This window comes from Eretmochelys imbricata, chromosome 11 (assembly GCF_965152235.1).
Source record: "Eretmochelys imbricata isolate rEreImb1 chromosome 11, rEreImb1.hap1, whole genome shotgun sequence".
Taxonomy (NCBI): domain Eukaryota; kingdom Metazoa; phylum Chordata; order Testudines; family Cheloniidae; genus Eretmochelys; species Eretmochelys imbricata.
In genome coordinates this window covers 40,454-65,944 of record NC_135582.1, presented here as the reverse complement: position 1 = coordinate 65,944, position 25,491 = coordinate 40,454, and the positions used below count along the sequence as shown (strand labels likewise).

Below are 25,491 nucleotides of genomic sequence, written 5' to 3'. Positions count from 1 at the left end.
TAATCATCAAGTGATCCATCCCCTGTCGTTCATTCCCAGTTTCTGGCAAACAGAAGCTAGGGACGCCATTGATGGACCTATCCTCCATGAATTTATCTAGTTCTTTTTTGCACCCTGTTATATTGATGTAATTGTAATATGGCTGGTCACTTCATCCATCTTCTTGGTTCAAAATCTGTTCAGTATTGGATTTGTGAACCATATGCCAAAATGTTAATCAAGTTATTATGCTACTGGCATAATATCCTCCAATAATTAATTATATGAACAATAACGATACATGAAAAATTCCATGACCGTATCTGATCACTAATATTTCAGTAGATCAGTTATTCTCAAGCCGTGGTTCACAGAACATTAGTAATCCACCAAACTCTTCCTAATGATAGAGCCTATTAGTCACTTGGGCCCAGACCCACATAGGGACTCATGCTTTGGGGAGCAGTGTTCCTCCTGTGATTTTCTTGGCACCTATAGTTAGGTGCTGTGGTGCTCAGTGTCATGAAGCCTGAGTTAGGCACCTAGGCTCCTGATGAATGGGGAGAGAGAGAGAGGCACCTTAAACTGTGAACCACAAAGTCAGCACCCTAGGTAGGGAGTCACCTAAGCTAGCCAGTGTTAAGTCCCTCCCCATCTCAGAGATAGGCACCTATCTCTGCTTGTGATCCACAAACTGCAGGGGAGAGGCTTTTGGCCACCTAAGTCACATGTGAGGCCAGAAACAAAATACCTGGGGGGCAGGAGGGGAAAGGCAGACCTCCTTTAGACCAGTGGTTAGGGTATTCACTCAGGATGTGGGAGACCTGCAATTCATAGTCCCCCTTCTGAACAGGGCACTGCCATCCCTCAGGTGAGTGCCCTAACCAATAGACTAAAGATTCAGTTTAACTCTTTCTCTAACACAGTTAATATTTAATTAGTCAATTATTTGAAGTGGAACAACTTCAATAGGAGAATGTGAGGGAGACTCACATCAGAATATCACATAGCCTAGTAGTTACGGCAGTCACTTGAGAGGGTGCAGACCCTTGTTGAAATCCCTTCTCCCCCTCAGGTGGAGGGGGGACTTGAGCTTGGGGTCTCTGACATCCTGGGTCAGTATCCTAACCACAAGACTAAAAGTTGTGAGGGAGCTCTGCCTCCTCAGTTGTTCTGTGTGGACTCTCCTAAAGGGCCCAACCTGGCAGGTGGTGTCTGAGTATGCCTACCAGACTGTGCTGCTGCATGTCACTTAGGCAGACAAAAGCCTGTCTTCCCCAGTTTGTGAATCGTCCTGGGGCCTAAAGCAAGGCTGCAATGTTCAGAGGCAGAAACATAGGTGCTGAACAACTTTAGGCACCTACAGGGTTAGGTGGCAGCTGAGCAGGAGTTTAGTGGATCACAGTGCCTAAAAAGAGGAATTAGGTATTTCTGTGGTTCACGGCCTTGGAACCCAAGTTAAATAAAAATGTACCCATTTGAAAAGCTTTATGAGAAGACAGACATTTTCTGCAGAAAAAGCCCAAATTAACAAGTATGTGCTCTAGCCTGAGGAAGGCCTCCCCAACATAATAAACTAAACTAAACTAAACTCTACTCTTACCTCTCCCTAACAAAAGCAAGAAAGGTACTATTAAAACACAGGGCGGTTCTGTAGTTCATACATTGTGCAGTGAAACTAACCAGAATACAAATCAGGGAGCATTTCACATTTTGTTCAGTTGAATGTTCACTGTCAGCTACAAAAACAATGGGCTCATCCTACTTAAGTTTCTTATTGCATTACTTTGCTTTTAAAGTATTTTTTTTCTCCTGCAAGCTGCAGGGGCTTTCACAGTACAGTTATGGAATTTTTGTATTTTAAGGAATTCTTAGTTGTGTATTAAGGTGGAAAGTTTTAGACACTACTTCAGCTAAGCTCTTTACACTGAAGGAGTGTAGAATAATACTTAGGTCTGGTCTTACACTACAGACCTATATCGGTATAATTATGTCACTCAGGTGTATTAATTCGGTTTAGAGCATCTTCGATAAAACGCTACAGTGGTACAGCTGCACCCATGCAGGATTTTGGGTGTAGACTTGCCCTTAGTCTCTATCCCATTGTAATCCCAGGTGCAAAGTGAGGTGGCTGGCCAGAGATGTAGGACTGGAACTTCTGCTTCCTAAGTCTGGCTTGACTCTCTTCTGCTCCACAGCACTGGGTATCAGATACAGAGGCTCCCCTCCCCCGCCACCTCCAGATTCAGTTCTGATTCCTTAGAAATTAGTGAATGCTCTCAATTAGGGGCTGTGTTCCTCTTGTCCCGTTGCTCACAAACAGGGAAGAATTGGTAGGAGAAGTAGAAGTAGAAGTGAGAGGCAACCTGGGCAGCAGTCACCATGAAATAGTAGAGTTCAGGATCCTGAAGAAAGGAGAGCAGCAGAAAACGGACCTTGGACTTCAGAAAAGCAGACTTTGACTCCCTCAGGAAACTGATGGGCAGGATCCCTCAGGAGGCTAATATGAGAGGGAAAGGAGCTGGGAGAACTGGCTGTATTTTAAAGAATCATAGAATATCAGGGTTGGAAGGGACCTCAGGAGGTCATCTAGTCCAACCCCCTGCTCAAAGCAGGACCAATCCCCAACTAAATCATCCCAGCCAGGGCTTTGTCAAGCCTGACCTTAAAAACTTCTAAGGAAGGAGATTCCACCACCTCCCTAGGTAACCCATTCCAGTGTTTCACCACCCTCCTAGTGAAAAAGTTTTTCCTAACCTAAACCTCCCCACTGCAACTTGAGACCATTACTCCTTGTTCTGTCATCTGCTACTACTGAGAACAGTCCAGAGCCATCCTCTTTGGAACCCCCTTTCAGGTAGTTGAAAGCAGCTATCAAATCCCACTCATTCTTCTCTTCCGCAGACTAAACAATCCCAGTTCCCTCAGCCTCTCCTCATAAGTCATGTGTTCCAGTCCCCTAATCATTTTTGTTGCCCTCCGCTGGACATTTTCCAATTTTTCCACATCCTTCTTGTAGTGTGGGGCCCAAAACTGGACACAGTACTCCAGATGAGGCCTCACCGATGTCGAATAGAGAGGAACGATCACGTCCCTCAACCTGCTGGCAATGTCCCTTCTTATACATCCCAAAATGCCATTGGGCCTTCTTGGCAACGAGAGCACACTGTTGACTCATATCCAGCTTCTCGTCCACTGTAACCCCTAGGTCCTTCTCTGCAGAACTGCTGCCTAGCCATTCGGTCCCTAGTCTGTAGCGGTGCGTGGGATTCTTCAGTCAAAGCCGGCCCAAGGACCGACCCTTGGGGCACTCCACTTGATACTGGCTGCCAACTAGACATGGAGCCATTGATCACTACCCGTTGAGCCCGACAATCTAGCCAGCTTTCTATCCACCTTATGGTCCATTCATCTAGCCCATACTTCTTTGACTTGCTGACAAGAATGCTGTGGGAGACCGTGTCAAAAGCTTTGCTAAAGTCAAGGAACAACATGTCCAGATTAGATTAGTCAGGCATGACTTGTCCTTGGTGAACCCATGATGACTGTTCCTGATCACTTTCCTCTCCTCTAAGTGCTTCAGAATTGTTTCCTTGAGGACCTGCTCCATGATTTTTCCAGGGACTGAGGTGAGGCTGACTGGCCTGTAGTTCCCAGGATACTCCTCCTTCCCTTTTTTAAAGATGGGCACTACATTAGCCTTTTTCCAGTCGTCCGGGACCTCCCCCAATCGCCATGAGTTTTCAAAGATAATGGCAATGGCTCTGCAATCACATCCACCAACTCCTTCAGCACTCTTGGATGCAGTGCATCCGGCCCCATGGACTTGTGCTCGTCCAGATTTTCTATATAGTCCCGAACCACTCCTTTCTCCACAGAGGGCTGGTCACCTCCTCCCCATGCTGTGCTGCCCAGTGCAGTAGTCTGAGAGCTGACCTTGTTCGTGAAGACAGAGGCAAAAAAAGCATTGAGTACATTCGCTTTTTCCACATTCTCTGTCACTAGGTTGCCTCCCTCATTCAGGAAGGGGCCCACACTTTCCTTGACTTTCTTCTTGTTGCTAACATACCTGAAGAAACCCTTCTTGTTACTCTTAACATCTCTTGCTAGCTGCAACTCCAGGTGTGATTTGGCCTTCCTGATTTCACTCCTGCATGCCTGAGCAATATTTTATACTCTTCCCTGGTCATTTGTCCAATCTTCCACTTCTTGTAAGCTTCTTTTTTGTGTTTAAGATCAGCAAGGATTTCACTGTTAAGCCAAGCTGGTCGCCTGCCATATTTACTATTCTTTCTACACATCGGGATGGTTTGTCCCTGTAACCTCAAGAAGGATTCTTTAAAATACAGCCAGCTCTCCTGGACTCCTTTCCCCCTCATGTTATTCTCCCAGGGGATCCTGCCCATCAGTTCCCTGATGGAGTCAAAGTCTGCTTTTCTGAAGTCCAGGGTCCATATTCTGCTGCTCTCCTTTCTTCCCTGTGTCAGGATCCTGAACTCGACCATCTCATGGTCACTGCTTCCCAGGTTCCCATCCACTTTTGCTTCCCCTACTAATTCTTCCCGGTTTGTGAGCAGCAGGTCAAGAGGAGCTCTGCCCCTAGTTGGTTCCTCCAGCGCTTGCACCAGGAAATTGTCCCCCACACTTTCGAGAAACTTCCTGGATTGTCTGTGCACTGCTGTATTGCTCTCCCAGCAGATATCAGGGTGATTGAAGTCTCCCATGAGAACCAGGGCCTGCGATCTAGTAACTTCCGTGAGTTGCCGGAAGAAAGCCTCGTCCACCTCATCCCCCTGGTCCGGTGGTCTATAGCAGACTCCCACCACGACATCGCCCTTGTTGCTCACGCTTCTAAACTTAATCCAGAGACTCTCAGGTTTTTCTGCAGTTTCACACTTGAGCTCTGAGCAGTCATACTGCTCCCTTACATACAATGCAACTTCCCCACCTTTTCTGCCCTGCCTGTCCTTCCTGAACAGTTTATATCCACCCATGACAGTACTCCAGTCAAGTGAGTTATCCCACCAAGTCTCTGTTATTCCAATCATATCATAATTCCTTGACTGTGCCAGGACTTCCAGTTCTCCCTGCTTGTTTCCCAGGCTTCTTGCATTTGTGTATAGGCACTTGAGATAACTTGCTGATCGTCCCTCTTTCTCAGTATGAGGTAGGAGCCCTGCCCTCTCACGTGCTCCTGCTCGTGCTTCCTCCAGGTATCCCACTTCCCCACTTACCTCAGGGCTTTGGTCTCCTTCCCCCGGTGAACCTAGTTTAAAGCCCTCCTCACTAGGTTAGCCAGCCTGCTTGCGAAGATGCTCTTCCCTCTCTTTGTTAGGGTGGAGCCCGTCTCTGCCTAGCACCACTCCTTCTTGGAACACCATCCCATGGTCAAAGAATCCAAAGCCTTCTCTCCAACACCACCTGCGTAGCCACTCGTTGACTTCCACGATTCGACGGTCTCTACCCAGGCCTTTTCCTTTCACGGGAGGATAGACGAAAACACCACTTGCACCTCAAACTCCTTTTTCCTTCAAACCCAGTAGTCTGCAGTGATCCGCTCGAGGTCATTCTTGGCAGTATCATTGGTGTCCACGTGGAGAAGCAGGAAGGGGTAGCGATCCGAGGGCTTGATGAGTCTTGGCAGTCTCTCTGTCACATCGTGAATCCTAGCTCCTGGCAAGCAGCAGACTTCTCAGTTTTCCTGATCGGGGCAACAGATAGATGACTCAGTCCCCCTGAGGAGAGAGTCCCCAACCACCACCACCCGCCTCCTTCTCTTGGGAGCGGTGGTTGTGGAACCCCCATCCCTAGCACAGTGCATCTCATGCCTTGCAATCGGCGGAGTCTCCTTCTGTTCCCTTCCCTCAGATGTATCATCTAGTCCACTCTCCGCATTAGTACCTGTGGAGAGAACATGAAAACGGTTGCTTACCTGTATCTGCATTGCTGGTACATGGACGCTCCCCTTTCTTTTTCTGGAGGTCACATGCTGCCAAATTTCTTCACCGTCCTCCTGTCCCCGCTGCGCAGCCTGCTCTGAATCTTCAGAACGTTGTGTCCGTAGAAGCATATCCTGACGTCTGTCCAGGAAATCTTCAGTTTCTCTTATGCAATGCAGGGTCGATACCTGTTGCTCCAGACCTTGAACCTTCTCTTCCAATATGGAGACCAGCTTGCACTTCGTACAGACAAAGTCGCTTCTCTCCTGTGGAAGAAAGACAAACATGGCACATCCAGTGCAGGTCACAACAGCTGAACACTCACCATCCATATTACCTTCCTTCTTCGAGCTTCCTCAGGAGTTGTAGTAACTACTCAGAGAAGCTGGCAAGATGTAAGCTTCAGTGGGCTCTCCCCAGGCGAACTCCCAGGCAAACTCCCTCTGTTAGCCTCTCTGCTGTTCGCCGCTCAGCTGACTGGCTTTTTATAACAGTCAGGCCCTCTCAAGGCTCACCTGGAACAAAGCATTCCCAATTCACACTTTTCAAACAGCCAGTCAAGCACACGGTCAAACTGTCCAACTGTCCCCACAACAGACACTCAGATACTCACCAGCACAGCCTCCCTAATGCAGCCCTTAGTGTACCTCCTCTCAGACAGATCCCAGACAAACTCCCAGGCAAACTCCAAATAAGAAGCCTTATTGGGCACAGGAACAAACCATCCCAATGTGCAGAAACAATAGTAAATATGGCAGGCAACCACCTTGGCTTAACAGAGAAATCTTTCGTGAGCTTAAACACAAAAGGGAAGCTTACAAGAAGTGGAAACTTGGACAGATGACTAGGGAAGAGTATAAAAATATTGCTCAAGCATGCAGGGGTGTAATCAGGAAGGCCAAAGAACAATTGGAGTTGCAGCTAGCAAGGGATGTGAAGGGTAACCAGAAGGGTTTCTACAGGTATGTTAGCAACAAGAAGAAAGTCAGGGAAAGTGTGGGACCCCTACTGAATGGGGGAGGCAACCTAGTGACAGAGGATGTGGAAAAAGCTAATGTACTCGATGCTTTTTTTTTGCCTCGGTCTTCATAGACAAGGTCAGCTCCCAGACTGCTGCGCTGGGCAGCACAGTATGGGGAGGAGGTGAGCAACCTCAGTGATGAAAGAACAGGTTAAGGAGTATTTAGAAAAGCTGAACCTGCAAAAGTCCATGGGGCCAGATGCAATGCATCCGAGGGTGCTGAGGGAATTGGCTGATGTGATTGCAGAGCCATTGGCCATTATCTTTGAAAACTCGTGACGATCGGGGGAGGTCCCGGACGATTAGAAAAAGGCAAATATAGTGCCCATCTTTTAAAAAGGGAAGGAGGAGAATCCAGGGAACTACAGACCGGTCAGCCTCATCTCAGTCTCTGGAAAAATCATGGAGCAGGTCCTCAAGGAATCCATTTTAAAGCACTTGGAGGACAGGAAAGTGATCAGGAACAATCAACATGGATTCACCCAGGGCAAGTCATGCCTGACTAACCTGATTGCTTTCTATGATGAGATAATTGGTTCTGTGGATATGGGGAAAGTGGTGGATGTGATACACCTTGACTTTAGCGAAGCTTTTGACACGGTCTCCCACAGTATTCTTGTCAGCAAGTTAAGGAAGTATGGGCTGGATGAATGCACTATAGGGTGGGTAGAAAGCTGGCTAGATTGTCGGGCTCAACGGGTAGTGATCAATGGCTCCATGTCTAATTGGCAGCCGGTGTCAAGTGGAGTGCCCCAGGGGTCGGTCCTGGGGCCGGTTTTGTTCAATATCTTCATAAATGATCTGGAGGATGGTGTGGATTGCACTCTCAGCAAATTTGCGGACGATACTAAACTGGGAGGAGTGGTAGATACGCTGGAGGGGAGGGATAGGATACAGAAGGACCTAGACAAATTGGAGGATTGGGCCAAAAGAAATCTGATGAGGTTCAATAAGGATAAGTGCAGGGTCCTGCACTTAGGACGGAAGAATCCAATGCACCGCTACAGACTAGGGACCGAATGGCTAGGCAGCAGTTCTGCGGAAAAGGACCTAGGGGTGACAGTGGACGAGAAGCTGGATATGAGTCAGCAGTGTGCCCTTGTTGCCAAGAAGGCCAATGGCATTTTGGGATGTATACGTAGGGGCATAGCGAGCAGATCGAGGGACGTGATCGTCCCCCTCTATTCGACATTGGTGAGGCCTCATCTGGAGTACTGTGTCCAGTTTTGGGCCCCACACTACAAGAAGGATGTGGATAAATTGGAGAGAGTCCAGCGAAGGGCAACAAAAATGATTAGGGGTCTAGAACACATGACTTATGAGGAGAGGCTGAGGGAGCTGGGATTGTTTAGCCTGCAGAAGAGAAGAATGAGGGGGGATTTGATAGCTGCTTTCAACTACCTGAAAGGGGGTTCCAAAGAGGATGGCTCTAGACTGTTCTCAATGGTAGCAGATGACAGAACGAGGAGTAATGGCTTCAAGTTGCAGTGGGGGAGGTTTAGATTGGATATTAGGAAAAACTTTTTCACTAAGAGGGTGGTGAAACACTGGAATGCGTTGCCTAGGGAGGTGGTGGAATCTCCTTCCTTGGAAGTTTTTAAGGTCAGGCTTGACAAAGCCCTGGCTGGGATGATTTAACTGGGAATTGGTCCTGCTTCGAGCAGGGGGTTGGACTAGATGACCTTCAGGGGTCCCTTCCAACCCTGATATTCTATAATTCTATGATTCTATGATAGAAAGCTGGCTAGATCGTGGGGCTCAACAGGTAGTGATCAATGGCTCAATGTCTAGTTGGCAGCCAGTATCAAGTCGAGTGCCCCAGGGGATCTGTCCTGGGGCCGGTTTTGTTCAGCATCTTCGTTAATGATCTGGATGATGGGATGGATTGCACCCTCAGCAAGTTTGCAGATGACACTAAAGGGCGGGGAGAGATAGATTCACTGGAGGGTAGGGATAGGGTCCAGAGTGACCTAGACAAATTGGAGAATTGGGCGAAAAGAAATCTGATGAAGTTCAACAAGGACAAGTGCAGAGTCCTGCATTTAGGACAGAAGAATCCCAGGCACTGCTACAGGCTGGGGACTGACCGGCTAAGCGGCAGGTCTGCAGAAAAGGACCTGGGGATTACAGTGGACAAGAAGCTGGATATGAATCAAGAGTGTGCCCTTGTTGCCAAGAAGACAAACAGCATATTGCGCTGCATTAGTAGGAGCATTGCCAGCAGATCGAGGGAAGCGATTATTCCCCTCTATTTGGCACTGGTGAAGCCACATCTGGAGTATTGCGTCCAGTTTGGGGCCTCCCACTACAGAAAGGATGTGGACAAATTGGAGAGAGTCCAGCGGAGGGCAATGAAAATGATTAGGGGGCTGGGGCACATGACTTACGAGGAAAGGCTGAGGGAACTGGGCTTATTTCATCTTCAGAAGAGAAGAGTGAGGGGGGTTTTGATAGCAGCCTTCAACTACCTGAAGGGGGCTTCCAAAGAGGATGGAGCTTGGCTGTTCTCAGTGGTGGCAGATGACAGAACGAGGAGTAATGGTCTCAAGTTGCAGTGGGGGAGGTCTAGGTTGGATATTAGGAAAAACTGTTTCATTAGGATGGTGGTGAAGCACTGGAATGGGTTACCTAGGGAGGTGGTGGAATCTCCATCCTCAGAGGTTTTTAAGGCCTGTTTGACAAAGCCCTGGCTGGGATGATTTAGTTGGGGTTGGTCCTGCTTTGAACAGGGGGTTGGACTAGATGACCTCCTGAGGTATCTTCCAACCCTCATCTTCTATGATTCTATAATTGTCCTTAACAGTAATCTTAGAGGTAGATCCCTGGCTGTTGAGAACTGACATAGTTCCATTGACTTCATCGGAGCTATGACAATTTCCACCAGCTGAAGATCTGCCACCTGAGATGCCTTTCTTTGTCCTAGGGGGAATTCTGTCTCTCTCACTAAAGTACTGAGGTGTCAATCGTCAGCTTATGTTGAACCAAGCAGTGGGACTTGAGGGAGGATGACGGGAGTCCATGAGAGGCACCTTCATGCTATTATGATTGGCGTGTGCTACAGATCCCATGCCTGCTGTCTGAATACACTCCTCCCCACAATTTGTAATCCAGTCGGGGGGGGCTCTTTCCCCTGTTTAAATGTTCCCCCAACTCTCCATAGTATGTTTTCCATAGGTCTGACTGGCATTCCTTATGCTGAGGCAGAGGGGCTGATGGTTAAAGGTGAAGGCTCAGGCTATGGCTATGCAGGCCCTTTGGCAGAGGGGCTGATGGCTGAAGAGAGGTGCTCTGTCTCAACCGTGCTTTTGCTGCAGACATGGATCTGATATGACTAGTTTTAATTCTCATGTTTTCTGGCAGGCCAAATTCCTTTGTGATCATCACAGCAAATCGAGTGATTCACTGTAACAGTGACACCCCAGAGGAGATGCATCACTGGATCTCGCTCCTACAGAAACCCAAAGGCGAATCCAGGATTGATGGTCAGGAGTTTCTTGTGAGAGGTAAAAGGAAACATGTACTGTAACCTTATTCTGCACACAAACTCAAAGAACACATCATCAACATGTCACAAAAATGGAAATCCAAATGGGTTTGGATATGTCACTCACATATATGGAGGTGTCTAGTGTTTGGTATTATGCTAGTTCTGGTCTTATCTAGCCCCTTCATTAATGGACTGGAAGGGGGAGTAAACAGCATGTTCTCTTCTGAAAATTGCCTGTGTAGATTCTCATCATTCTGCTGTGTGAGCCCTTGACCCACCCTTGCTGCTGCTTTATGATCTGCCTGAGTGGGAACCTAGCCTCCTTCATAGCTGATGGATATTTATTGCTGTCCCTAATGGTGGAGAACCATATTTATTTTAGATGTTGTCAGGCTTTTAGAATTATTGAACCTTCATTTCTCTTGAGCTTGATTAGGACTTTGTGATGAAGGGTTATAGGTGGCAAGGTATAAATGAGCCATCTGCCCAAGGGGAAAGAGAAGGCATGTCTCACAAGGGTGATCTCTTTTTGATGCCTTATGTAGCACATTGGTAGTGGTCACTTGCCTGGAAAAAGAGGAAGACATATCACAGACAGGCTAAGTCTATCCATAATGGGCTCATACATTGTCCCTGGATCAGATCGTTCTCGAGAGGGTAACAAAGTAGATGAATTGGTTCTCACCCCCATATGTGCTGGAACTGAGGGGTGCTGCCGTACCACATGGCTTGAAATAGTTTCCATTATATACAGGGTTTACAGTTTGGTTCAATGGCTCTCAGCACTCCCACTATAAAAATTGTTCCAGCGCCCCTGCTAACCCACCACGTGCTCCATGTCCAGCAGTCTGTACTGTGGTGCGTTCCCCCTCTTCCTGCTGGTGGGAGGCAGAACTAAGATTGACAGCCAGCCTGGGACCAGGACTGCCGCTAGGTGGAGAACCTCCAAAGGTCTCTGCTTTCACTCCTACGCAGACAGCAGACCAGGGATCTCCTTATTGTAGCAGAGTCTTTAGAGATAAGATTTCTTAAAATTCTGAATTTAACTAAATGGAGACTCCAAACAAAATATATTTTTTTGAAACAAAGATGCTCTCTGTTGGCCAGGAAATTTTGAGCCAGGCTTGCCCTTCTTGAGGGCAGGATTACAGCAGAATCAGACTTGTTTTCCCCTTCTCTCTTGGCACATTACAAATAAAGAGAACTGCAAATGTCTCCCAAGCCTTATTCCTTCCTTTGCAAGAGTACTGTGACCGGACTGAGAGAGTCTGGTCAGTGTCCCCTCAGAGGGCAACCCAGAGGCATGAGCATGGTTCAGTTCCCTGTAGTCTTCTAACCCTCTCATCAGCATGAGGGCCTGCTCCATGCTGAGCCATGGAATTGGGCTGCAGAGTCCCTTCCCCACACTATGTGGCATGCAGAAAGTGCTGTAGCTCCATCCCATAATGGTGCCTGAATTTTCTGTGGAATAAGCAGCCACTATTGCTGCTGCCAATGACACAACATCCTCTCCTCTGACTTGCCAAATGAGGATTTCAGCTCTACCGGTCCTTTGAGCCCTGGTGCAGCCAATGTGGAGGAAAATGACCACCCCAGCACCTCTTCCACTAGTACATTCCTTGGAACTCTTAACTCCCTCAGCTTCAGGGGTGTCTCCTGAAGTGGCTCTACTTTATTCTGGACAGAAAGGTGGGCTATGTGAGCATAGAGTCTTCTCCTACCAAAGAAACAGAAAAATCCCTCTCTCATTCTCTAAAACTCTGCCCCCTTGGGGACATGTTCATCAGGACCCTTCTTCTGAAGGTCCCTCCACTTCAGGAAGAGGGTGGTGACCTCCCCCATGTTCTCTTCCAAAACAGCTGTTAAAGTTAGAAGGGCAGAATCCAGTGACTAACCCTCACAGAGATAAAAGAAAGATCAGTTAAAAAAAAAAAAAGACCTGCAGGTTCAAAGAGTCCTCAGTTCAGACTCTTATCACAAGTCCTTGTGCTAAGTGAGGAGGCAGGTGTTCCTGCAGGGATTGTTGGACTCAGAAAAAAGGGAAAGTCAAAGAAGAAGAATGCTTCTCAATCCTCCTCTTAGTCTTCTCCACTGGGGAGGAGTCTGAAGAGCCATAGGCTAAAAATATTGAGATATAGGAACAAGGAGAGGTAAAATTTTTCCTCCTCATCATCCAGTTTGATTTCCTTCGAGGAAGGGGAATTATCTATCTCAGACCAGGCAGCACTAAAGGAGGATTTATGAGATTCTTTTCCCTCCTCTAATAATTAAGTGTGTGTTATGGAAGGTGCTAATCACAGTGGAAATGCTCCCTGGAACAGTCCACAAACCACCACTACCCAAAGAAGTTCAAGAAGGCCTCTCAAATACTTTCTAGCTGAAGCAAAGAAAGAATTGTGTTCCACTCCACGGTGATATTTGAAGACGCAATCAAGGCTTGGTGGGAGTTCCCTAGCAAAGCCAACAGACAGATCCAGTAGTTCTGTTCCTTGCTGAAAGACAAGGAAAATTTAGTTACTCTGCCGAAAGTGGATGCAGCAGCCACTGCCCTGGTCAAAGACACTAATCACTTCGTCGGGAGACTTTATTATAAGAACCAACAGGCCGAAAAACAAAGCATCTCTAAGAAAAAACTCTGAGGCCTCAGGCCTGCTGGACTCTTCAGTAGCCTTTTGTTTTGTCGGGGCTACTCTAGCCTCAATATACGGTATGACCAAGTTAAGCCTCGTTCGAGATAAAAAACTGAAAGCAAGTTTGAATAAGTTCTAGCTAGCAGCTTCCTTTTTTGTAGATGCTTCATTGGATTCCCTTAGATTTGTGGCTTGCTTTGTGGATTCTAAAGTGGTAGTACAAAGATACCTCTGGATCCACCTTTGTAAAGCATATATGCAAGCAATGCACCTTATGACCTCAGCCAAGTACTCAGAGCAAGCTGTTTGGTGAGGACATGGACAAAGTGATAGCAGGTGAGAAGAAATCTCCTCTGTTTCATCAAACTAAGAAGAGCTATAGACCTTCCATTCATTATGCCATCCTCTTTTCATGGTTATCAGCCCACAAGAAACCCAGAAAGAGACTAGAAGAGGTAGATGGTCCCATTTCACTGAGTCTGGAAGCTTTACATGAGGCTTTTCTGTAAGATCATCCAAGAAGAACCATCTGCCTGACATATAGTGTCCCATATCTGAAAAGGTCTCTTATTTGCGGGGAAGCTGCAAGTGGGAAACATCTATTTTAAACACAAAGGTACTAGAGACAACTCTATGGTGTTGTGCCATTGAGCTGACCCAATCCCACAGAGACAAGTTCATAGTCTCTATCAGATCAAAAAACCCAATCAGACACCAAAGAGTGAAAGAAGCAGTCAGACTTCTTCTCTGAATCAGAGCCATGGAGCAGTACAAACAAAACAGAGACTTTGTGGAGTGTATGCCAATGTTTTGATATCTCCAGTGGAGAATGGGGACTTGAACGATCTTAGATCTCAGGGCACTAAACAAATCCATCAGGTTTCTGAAATTTCACAAGAGAAATATGAAGTCTTGGTCTATGTAATACAGGTATAGATAAACCCAGAAGGGACCACTAGATTAAAATCTGTTCTATCACTGAGGCTCTTATCACCCTATGATTTAATGAGTTCAATAGACCTCAAAGAGGCCTATTTTTTTCTTCTAATCATGGAGACCTACCAAAAATTTCTGTTCTTCTGTTACAGCAGAAAGCATTTCCACTACATGACTCTCCCTTTTGAGCTAGAAACTCCCCTGCAAGTATTCACAAAGAGCCTGGTAGTTTTAGTGGCCATGCTGAGAGAACTGGGGAGGAAACACATACATCCCTACTTAGATGATCTCCTCATCAGGTCCTTGTCCTATCTGACAGACATTCAGGGTCTAGAGGAGACAGCAACCTGCTAACAGGATCATGGGTTTCTGATGAACATAGAGAGTAAAGTCACCTCCAACCATCTCAGTGACTTCTGCACTTAGGAGTTATCCTGGGCCACCAAGGCAGACAGGAAGTTCGTATTAGACAAAAGACAACAGCAAATCCTTTTCTTAATTCACCAAATATCATCTGGTCATCAGACATCAGTAAAACTCCTGGCAGAACTCCTCAGCCTGTTAGTTTCATGTGTGTACACTCTACAATGCGCTAGATTTCAGATGAAGATGCTCCAAAAATACCTCCTGCCATACAGGGAAGAAATTGCAACCAATCATAATCTGAGTCACTGTTCCAAGCTCAGTCACCTTCTCCTTTGAGATTCCAATAGAGTATCCTGTGTCAAAGCTGGTGACTCTTGATCACCACTAATGCCAGCCGTCATTGATGGGAAGCACACCTGTACTGGTCAGGGGATTCAGTCAAATTTGGAGAAGCAGAGGAGTATAAACTGGCTAGAACTAAGGGTCATTAAACTTGCCCTTCTCCTCCACTAGCATCACATACTCATCCACACAGATAACATCACTAGAGTGGCATACATCAGCCCAAAAGAGAGGAATGAAATTTTCCTCCCTCCACAAGGACACTTGGACAGAGCAGCATCTTCTCTTAAATAAAAAACAACCATGCTTAGGACAGAAGTGAGAGCAGATATATAAAATAGAGCTTTTATCAAAAAAAAAAAAGAAAGAAAGAAAGAAAAAAAAAAGGTTTTGATAGGAATAAATTTTAATTAGAAGTAGGGCGGTCAAGCGATTAAAAAATTAATCATGATTAAACGTAGTTTTAATCACACTGTTAAACAAAATAGAATACAATTTATTTAAATGTTTTTGGATGTTTTCTATATTTTCAAATATATTGATTTCACTTACAACACAGAATACAAAGTGTACAGTTCTCACTTTATATTATTTTTTATTACAAATATTTTCACTGTAAAAAATAAAATAGTATTTTTCAATTCATCTCATACAAGTACTGCTATGCAATCTGTATCGTGAAAGTGCAACTTACAAATGTAGATTTTTTTTCTTACATAAGTGCACTCAAAACCAAAACAATGTAAAACTTCATAGCCTACAAGTCCACTAAATGTAAAAATGTAATAAGAAAAGCCAAAAAGGAGTTTGAAGAACAGCTAGCCGAAAACTCAAAAGGTAATAACAAACTGTTTTTTAAGTACATCAGAAGCAGGAAGCCTGCTAAACAACCATTGGGGCCCCTGGACGATCGAGATACAAAAGGAGAACTTAAAGATGATAAAGTCATCGCAGAGAAACTAAATGAATTCTTTGCTTCAGTCTTCACACCTGAGGATGTTAGGGAGATTCCCAAACCTGAGCCATCTTTTGTAGGTGACAAATCTGAGGAATTGTCACAGATTGAAGTGTCACTAGAGGAGGTTTTGGAATTAATTGAGAAACTTAACAGTAACAAGTCACCGGGACCAGATGGCATTCACCCAAGAGTTCTGAAAGAACTCAAATGTGAAATTGTGGCACTATTAACTCTGATTTGTAACCTGTCCTTTAAATCAGCTATTGTACCCAATGACTGGAAGATAGCTAATGTAACGCCAATATTTAAGAAGGGCTTTAGAGGTGATCCTGGCAATTACAGACTGGTAAGTCTAACGTCAGTAACGGGGAAATTAGTTGAAACAATAGTAAAGAATAAAATTATCAGATACCTAGACGAACATAAATTGTTGCGCAAAAGTCAACATGGTTTCTGTAAAGGGAGATCATGTCTTACTAATCTATTAGAGTTCTTTGAGGGCGTCGTCAAACATGTGGACAAGGGGGAATCCAGTGAACTTACTGTACTTAGATTTCCAGAAAGCCTTTGACGAGGTCCCTCACCAAAGGCTCTTATGTAAATTAAGTTGTCATAGGCTAAGAGGGAAGAGCCTTTCGTGGATTGAGAACTGGCTAAAAGACAGGGAACAAAGGGTAGGAATAAATGGTAAATTTTCAGAATGGAGAGAGGTAACTAGTGGTGTTCCCCAAGGGTCAGTCCTAGGACCAATCCTATTCAACTTATTCATAAACGATCTGGAGAAAGGGGTAAACAGTGAGGTGGCAAAGTTTGCAGATGATACTAAACTGCTCAGATAGTTAAGACTGTGAAAGAAAGCAGACTGTGAAGAACTTCAAAAAGATCTCACAAAACTAAGTGATTGTAAAATGGCAAATGAAATTGAATGTGGATAAATGTAAAGTAATGCACATTGGAAAAAATAACCCCAATTATACATACAATATGATGGGGGCTAATTTAGCTACAACTAATCAGGAGAAAGATCTTGGCGTCATTGTGGATAGTTTTCTGAAGACGTCCACACAGCGTGCAGCGGCAGTCAAAAAAGCATACAGGATGTTAGGAATCATTAAAAAAGGGATAGAGAATAAGATGGAGAATATCTTATTGCCCTTATATAAATCCATGGTATGCCCACATCTTGAATACTGCGTACAGATGTGGTCCCCTCATCTCAAAAAAGATATACTGGCATTAGAAAAGGTTCAGAAAAGGGCAACTAAAATGATTAGGCGTTTGGAACGGGTCCCATATGAGGAGAGATTAAAGAGGCTAGGACTTTTCAGCTTGGAAAAGAGGAGACTAAAGTCTGCAGAAAAGGACCTAGAGCTTACAGTGGACGAGAAGCTGGATATGAGTCAACAGTGTGCCCTTGTTGCCAAGAAGGCCCAATGGCATTTTGGGATGTATAAGAAGGGGCATTGCCAGCAGATGGAGGGCCGTGATCGTTCCCCTCTGTTCGACATTGGTGAGGCCTCATCTGAAGTACTGTGTCCGGTTTTGGGCCCCACACTACAAGAAGGATGTGGAAAAATTGGAAAACGTCCAGCGGAGGGCAACAAAAATGATTAGGGGACTGGAACACATGACTTATGAGGAGAGGCTGAGGGAACTGGGATTGTTTAGTCTGCGGAAGAGAAGAATGAGAGGGGATTTGATAGCTGTTTTCAGCTACCTGAAAAAGGGTTCCAAAGAGGATGGATCTAGACTGTCTCAGTGGTAGCAGATATCAGATTGAGGAGTAATGGTCTCAAGTTGCAGTGGGGGAGATTTAGGTTGGATATTAGGAAAAACTTTTTCACTAGGAGGATGGTGAAACACTGGAATGAGTTACCTAGGGAGGTGGTGGAATCTTTTTCCTTAGAAGTTTTTAAGGTCAGGCTTGACAAAGCCCTGGCTGGGATGATTTAGTTGGGGATTGGTCCTGCTTTGAGCAGGGGGTTGGACTAGATGACCTTCTGAGGTCCCTTCCAACCCTGATATTCTATGATTCTATGATATGATAGAGGTATATAAAATCATGAATGGTGTGGAGAAAGTGAATAAGGAAAAGTTATTTACTTGTTCCCATAATATAAGAACTAGGGGCCACCAAATGAAATTAATGGGCAGCAGGTTTAAAACAAATAAAAGGAAGTTCTTCTTCACTCAGCGCACAGTCAACCTGTGGAACTGCTTGCCTGAGGAGGTTGTGAAGGCTAGTACTATTAACAGGGTTTAAAAGAGAACTGGATAAATTCATGGAGGTTAAGTCCATTCATGGCTATTAGCCAGGATGGGTAAGGAATGGTGTCCCTAGCCTCTGTCAGAGGGTGGAGCTGGATGGCAGGAGAGAGATCACTAGATCATTACCTGTTAGGTTCACTCCCTGTGGGTCACCTGGCATTGGGCACTGTTGGTAGACAGGATACTGGGCTGGATGGACCTTTGGTCCGACCCAGTATGGCCTTTATTATGTTCACTCAGTCCTACTTCTTGTTCAGCCGATCGCTAAGACAAACAAATTTGTTTACATTTGCGGGAGATAATGCTGCCAGCTTCTTATTTACAATGTCCCTGAAAGTGAGAACAGGCGTTTACATGGCCCTGTTGTAGCTGGCATTGCAAGGTATTTACGTGTCAGATATGCTAAACATTTGTATGTCCCTTTATGCTATGACCACCATTCCAGAGGACATGCTTCCATGCTGATGACTGGGTCTGCTCAATAACGATCCAAAGCAGAGCGGATGGATGCCTGTTCATTTTCATTGTGTGAGTCAGATGCCACCAATTTTCTTTTTTGGTGGTTTGGGTTCTGTAGTTTCTGCATTGGAGTGTTGCTCTTTTAAGACATCTGACAACATGTTCCACATCTTGTCCCTCTCCAATTTTGGAAGACACTTCGGATTCTTAAACTTTGGGTCTAGTGCAGTAGCTATCTTTAAAAATCTCACATTATTACCTTCTTTGCGTTTTGTCAGATCTGCAGTGAAAATGTTCTTAAATTGAACATGTGCTGCGTTGTCATCTGAGACTACCATAACACAAAATACATGGCAGAATGCACGTAAAACCACAAAGCAGGAGACATACAATTCTCCCCCAAGGAGATCAGTCTCAAATTTAATTAACGCATTATTTTTTTACAAGCGTCATCAGTCTCATTATCTTCCTGTAAGCTATCACCAAATTTACAGCCATGTTCCATTTTATTTCCACTGATTTTCATGCCATTTCTTTCAAATATGCACCTCCATCTATCTAAGTCTTCTTCCACTTCCTCTTTGTAGGAGTACTACATCAAAAAGCATGTACCAGGGTGCCATTCTCTGGATGCTTTCTATAACTGCATCGAGCATCTAAGAGAAAAAAAAATGGGCTTAGTGCCAAGCCTTGGTGTATTCTGACTCTTACTAGAAACTGCTCAGTTTCTCCATGTGGCCTTCCCAATATGGTAATAGCACCTCACAGATGGATGAGTCTCATATACTTTTATATACATACATATATAATTTTTTAAACATATGAATCAGTTAGTATTTTTCAACTGTGGAAGCCATCATTCTAGGGTTCTTTGCAGACTGGCTATCAGTCTTTGTTCTGCCTCCTACCAGCAGGGAAAGGGGAAATGCTCCACAGTACAGGCCAGTGGGACATGGAAGGTATTAGAAGCAAAATTCACATGTAAGAAGGAAATTTTTCTTTTCATACAACTGGCCCACACAGTCAGTGTGCTGCATAAACTAAAGTTAAACATTTTTAACTTGGCAAGTTCAGATAACTTGCACCCAGGAGATTTAAATGTGTTGACTGAGGAGCTCTGAACCATTGATATCAGATGATAAATCTTTGAAAGCTAGGGAAATTCCTGGTGTCTGGAAGAAAGTCAGTGTTGTTTCAGTATTTAAAAGTAATATTCCTAGCAATGCAATACCAGGGATGACCTGGATAATTACAGGTCAGTTATCCTGATGTTGACGCTGGGCAAAATAATGGAATGGCTGGTACAGGACACTATCACTAAAGAACTGGAGGATAGAAATATAATTTAATACCCATTAACATAGTTCCATGGAAAATTGGGGCCCATCAACAACTTGTTATGTTGTTTTTTGATAAGATTACAGAGTCTGGCACATAAAGGTAACTACTGATATAATATGTTTGGACCTTTGTAAGGTGCCTACCTTAGAACTGCACAAAATTCTGATTAAAAATCATAGAATCATAGAATATCAGGGTTGGAAGGGACCTCAGGAGGTCATCTAGTCCAACCCCCTGCTCAAAGCAGGACCAATCCCCAACTAAATCATCCCAGCCAGGGCTTTGTCAAGCCGGACCTTAAAAAATTCTAAGGAAGGAGATTCTACCACCTCCCTAGGTAACTCATTCCAGTGTTTCACCACCTTCCTAGTGAAAAATTTTTTCCTAATATCCAACCTAAACCTCCCCCATTGCAACTTGAGACCATTACTCCTTGTTCTGTCATCTGCTACCACTGAGAACAGTCTAGATCCCTTCTCTTTGGAGCCCCCTTTCAGGTAGTTGAAAGCAGCTATCAAATCCCCCCTCATTCTTCTCTTCCGCAGACTAAACAATCCCAGTTCCCTCAGCCTCTCCTCATAAGTCATGTGTTCCAGTCCCCTAATCATTTTTGTTGCCCTCCGCTGGACGTTTTCCAATTTTTCCACATCCTTCTTGTAGTGTGGGGCCCAAAACCGGACACAGTACTTCAGATGAGGCCTCACCAATGTCGAACAGAGGGGAACGATCACGTCCCTCGATCTGCTGGCAATGCCCCTTCTTATACATCCCAAAATGCCATTGGGCCTTCTTGGCAACAAGGGCACACTGTTGACTCATATCCAGCTTCTCGTCCACTGTAACCCCTAGATCCTTTTCTGCAGAACTGCTGCCTAGCCATTCGGTCCCCAGCCTGTAGCCGTGCATGGGATTCTTCCGTCCTAAGTGCAGGACTCCGCACTTGTCCTTGTTGAACCTCATCAGATTTCTTTTGGCCCAATCCTCTAATTTGTCTAGGACCCTCTATATCCTGTCCCTACCCTGCAGTGTATCTACCTCTCCTCCCAGTTTAGTGTCATCTGCAAACTTACTGAGGGTGCAATCCACACCATCCTCCAGATCATTAATGAAGATATTGAACAAAACCAGCCCGAGGACCGACCCTTGTGGCACTCCACTTGATACCGGCTGCCAGCTAGACATGGAGCTATTGATCACTACCTGTTGAGCCCAACAATTTAGCCAGCTTTCTATCCACCTTATAGTCCATTCATCCCGCCCATATTTCTTTAACTTGCTGGCAAGAATACTGTGGGAGACCCTTGACTTTAGCAAAGCTTTTGACATGAACAACACGTCCACTGCTTTCCCCTCATCCACAGAGCCAGTTATCGTATCATAGAAGGCAATTAGATTAGTCAGGCATGACTTGCCCTTGGTGAATCCATGCTGACTGTTCCCGATCACTTTCCTCTCCTCTAAAGTGCTTCAGAATTGTTTCCTTGAGGACCTGCTCCATGATTTTTCCAGGGACTGAGGTGAGGCTGACTGGCCTGTAGATCCCAGGATCCTCCTTCTTCCCTTTTTTAAAGATGGGCACTACATTAGCCTTTTTCCAGTCGTCCAGGACCTCCCCCGATCGCCATGAGTTTTCAAAGATAATGGCAATGGCTCTGCAATAACATCCGCCAACTCCTTTAGCACTCTCGGATGCAGCGCATCCGGCCCCATGGTCTTGTGCTCATCCAGCTTTTCTAAATAGTCCCGAACCGCTTCTTTCTCCACGGAGGGCTGGTCACCTCCTCCCCGTGCTGTGCTGCCCAATGCAGTAGTCTGGGAGCTGACCTTGTTTGTGAAGATGAGGCAAAAAAAGCATTGAGTACATTCGCTTTTTCCACATCCTCTGTCACTAGGTTGCCTCCCTCATTCAGGAAGGGGCCCACGCTTTCCTTGACTTTCTTCTTGTTGCTAACATACCTGAAGAAACCCTTCTTGTTACTCTTAACATCTCTTGCTAGCTGCAACTCCAGGTGTGATTTGGCCTTCCTGATTTCACTCCTGCATACCCGAGCAATATTTTTATACTCTTCCCTGGTCATTTGTCCAATCTTCTACTTCTTGTAAGCTTCTTTTTTGTGTTTAAGATCAGCAAGGATTTCACTGTTAAGCCAAGCTGGTCGCCTGTCATATTTACTATTCTTTCTACACATCGGGATGGTTTGTCCCTGTAACCTCAATAAGGATTCTTTAAAATACAGCCAGCTGTCCTGGACTCCTTTCCCCTAGCCTTATACAAGGCTTATGAAATCTAGTGTTATACAAAATCAATATGGCACATTTTAAATGGATTAAAGGCTAAGTGATAGATACAAATTATAATGTAATTGTTAATGGAGAATCATCAACAAGTGGGGGTGTTTCTAGTGGGATCCCTCAGGATTGGTTCTAACCATGTTCAGGAGAAACCAAAGGTTCAGTAATTCTAATAGGCTGATATTAGCCTATCCCATCACACTGAGAGCCTGACATCACTTGGGCACTTCTTTACATCACAAGCAGGTTTTCCACTACGAGCTGGGGTTGCTCCGGGGCAGATAGGAGCAGAGGTGAGGTTTTCCTAATCAGCTGTTCCAGGGCTCTTGAGAGAAAGGGAATATGCCTCCTGTTATGCTGAGTAACCATAGTTTGTGGTGAGGTTTATAACTGAGCCACAGCAGTATGATATGTGTAACACCTGGCACTGGCTTTTCAGTAGGACAATGAATTGTATGTGGTCTGTTTAGTCCCTGGTTAGGATACAGGAGATTGTGAATTTCAAGCAAATTCTCACATGTCAAGAGGTGAGGTGTGCTGAAATGAGAGGACTTTTGGTGATGGGGAGGCAAGGGGGAAATCATTCTCACTGAGCAGCAGGGAACAGATTCATCCAGTTGTGGCTCGGGCTATAACAGCTCATGAGAGGAAGGGACATGTCAGTTTATTACCAGTAATGCCCATAGTGTGCTCAGTGAGATAGATCCTTCTAGAGACAGATTAACTAGACCATGGAGGGTACTGCTGTCTTGAGTAGAAGGGAAGATGGAGGGCCCACCAGAGGCCATTTAGGAGGAGCTTGAGATCTGGGCACATCCAGCAGAGGATAGAGAGCTGCAGGGTTCCACCAGCAGGAGAGAGGCAAACATCCCATCAGTGACTCTCTCCAATAACTTAAAGGTTATTGTGCCTCTTTCCCATTAGGCTGGCTTCATAAGGAAGTTCAAAGCAGCAACAAGACATCCTCTCTGAAGGTGAAGAAACGCTGGTTTGTGCTGACAAACACCGCCCTTGATTACTACAAATCTTCAGAACGCACAGCCACCAAACTTGGCACACTTGTTCTCAATAGCCTCTGCTCTGTGGTCCAGGCTGATGAAAGAGTCTTTAAAGAAACTGGTAAGAGAGACAAACAAAAAGGAAATTCATTTTTCAAGAACAGTCTTCCTATCTGTGACTGACCAAGGGAGGGAGGTTTCAGGATATGATACAGACAGCATGATGAAGAGTTATATAGTGAGAAGTGCTCTGTGCCTTTATTTGGGCTGCTGTGTCCAATTGTTGCTACTTCACCGTATGAAAACAATGAAGAGGTCTGAAAAGGTCAAGAGAAGAATGAAGGTTGTCTGTCATCACCCCTGCATGTGACCACCTAACAAATTATCAATTAGACAGTAATTTAAAGTTGTTCAGTTACAGTCCCTCCAACACATTACCGAAAATCAAGGAGAAACAGTAGTTTAGGCAAGCCCAATTTATACACTTCAACATACTACCCAGTGGTTCCCAGATTCCTCCCTTCAGAACAAATTCCCTGGCACTTGCAATTTGGATTTATCCCAATCCACGCACGCAGTTCCTCTAAATCACACTCAGATGCACAAACTTAACTAACAATAGCCATGTTCCCTACTGACATTTGTCCACTCATAAAGTCTATTATTATTTGTATTACTGTAGCACCTAGGGGTCCTAAGTATAGACCAGTGACCCCATTGTGTTAAACACTGTACAAACACAGAACAAAATAGATGGTCCCTGCCCGCAAGGGCTTACAGTCTAATTATACAAGAGACAGCAGATGGATATAGATACGTGAGGGAGCACAGGTAAACTATGACAGCATTGCTTAGGACATCATGAGTTGTGTGTGCACAAAAAAGCTAGATGTAGGAGGTATAGCAGTGCATGGGAGTGTGAGTTAGAGCAATGGTTCTCAACCAGGGGTATGTGTACCCCTGGGGCTACATGGACTCATCTAGACATTTGCCTGGTTTTACAACAAGCTACATATACTAGCAAAGTCAGTACAAATTAAAATTTCATATAGATGATGACTTGTTTATATGGCTCTATATATGATATGCTGAAATGTAAGTACATTTATATTCCAATTGATTTTTTTTTATAATTCTATGGCAAAAATGAGAAAGTCAGCAATTTTTCAGTAATAGTGTGCTGTGACCCTTGTATTTTTATGTCTGATTTCGTAAGCATGTAGTTTTTAAGTGAGGTGAAACTTGGGGGTACACAAGACAAATCAGACTGCTGAATGGGGTACAGTAGTCTGGAAAGGTTGAGAGCCATTGAGTTAGAGGGTCTCTGCATGTGCACTGGGATTGGATACATGCTCAAAGTTGCAAGTGCTAGGCTCTGTTCCAGGGATAGCATCTCCATCTAGTGCAACGGTTCTCAACTGTGGATCTGTGGCCCCCTGGGGGTCTGCAAGCCAGTTTCAGGGAGTCTATGATCCCCATCGCCCCATGGGCCAGAAGCCCCGAACCCATGGGCAGAGATGGGAGGAAGGCACAGGGGGGCATTGTCCCCCCAAACTGCAGTGCCTTGCCCCCAGGACTGCCACTCTTTGGTTAGGTCCACACATGCCCCCCCCCGCCCCTTGGAAGAGCCATACAGTGCGGGGCGGCTGCTGCTCTGGCTGGTGCATGGAGCAGGCAGCTGCGTTGCTCCTCTGTCTCCTGCTGCTGCCTAGGGCTATGGCTGCTGGTCAGCTCCCTGCCCTGTTTTGGGATCTGGCTCTGGAGCCGGCAGAGACTTCAGGGAGCAGCTCCCGCAGGGGCCCTGCCATTCCTGACACATAGCCCCTGGCTACCCCCTCCCTGCACCATGAGCTACCCCTCTCCCAGCACACAGCCCCTAGCTATCCCCTGCCTGCACATAGCCCTGAGCCCCCCTCTCTGTACCCTGAGCTACTCCCCTGCCCACACAGCCCCTGGCTACCCCCTCCCTGCACTATGAGCTACCCCCCTCCCAGCACACAGCCCCTGGCTACCCTCTCTCTGCACCCTGAGCTACCTCCTGCCCACACACAGCCCCTAGCTACCTCCTCCCTGCACTCTGAGCTATGCCCTGCCCGCACACAGCCCCTAGCTATCCCTTCCCTGCATCCTGAGCTACCCGCTGCCTGCACACTGAGCTACACCCCTGCCCACAGGTTAGGAGGCTTATTCCTTCACCCACTTACTTCCCTGGTCCTTCTCGCATGAACAGAGAGCAACAATACCCAAAGTCCAAAGGTGCAAACAATTCGATGTTTATTGGGGTGAACTTCCAGCAAGCATGATTCCAGTTTCCTTCCTTAGTATCCTCCTTCCCAGCTCTGACACCACAGAGCCTTACACCTGTGTCCCTGTTCCCATTCCTACCCTTAGCCAAACATGATTCCAACTTCCTTACTCCCATTCCCTGTTCCCATTTCCCCCTTTAGCAAAACATGATTCCAATTTTCTTACCCC

The 25,491-nt window shown here is 45.6% G+C and overlaps 1 protein-coding gene across 1 annotated transcript in view; it reads left to right on the top strand.

The window, feature by feature from the left end:
• LOC144272335 (unconventional myosin-X-like) overlaps positions 1 to 25,491 on the top strand; it is a 229,841-nt gene that overhangs the window by 168,984 nt on the left and 35,366 nt on the right. The window contains exons 32-33 of the mRNA XM_077830334.1: positions 10,300 to 10,442; positions 22,943 to 23,137. Of these exons, the coding sequence (XP_077686460.1) occupies positions 10,300 to 10,442; positions 22,943 to 23,137 (338 nt within the window). The remainder of the gene's footprint in view (positions 1 to 10,299; positions 10,443 to 22,942; positions 23,138 to 25,491) is intronic.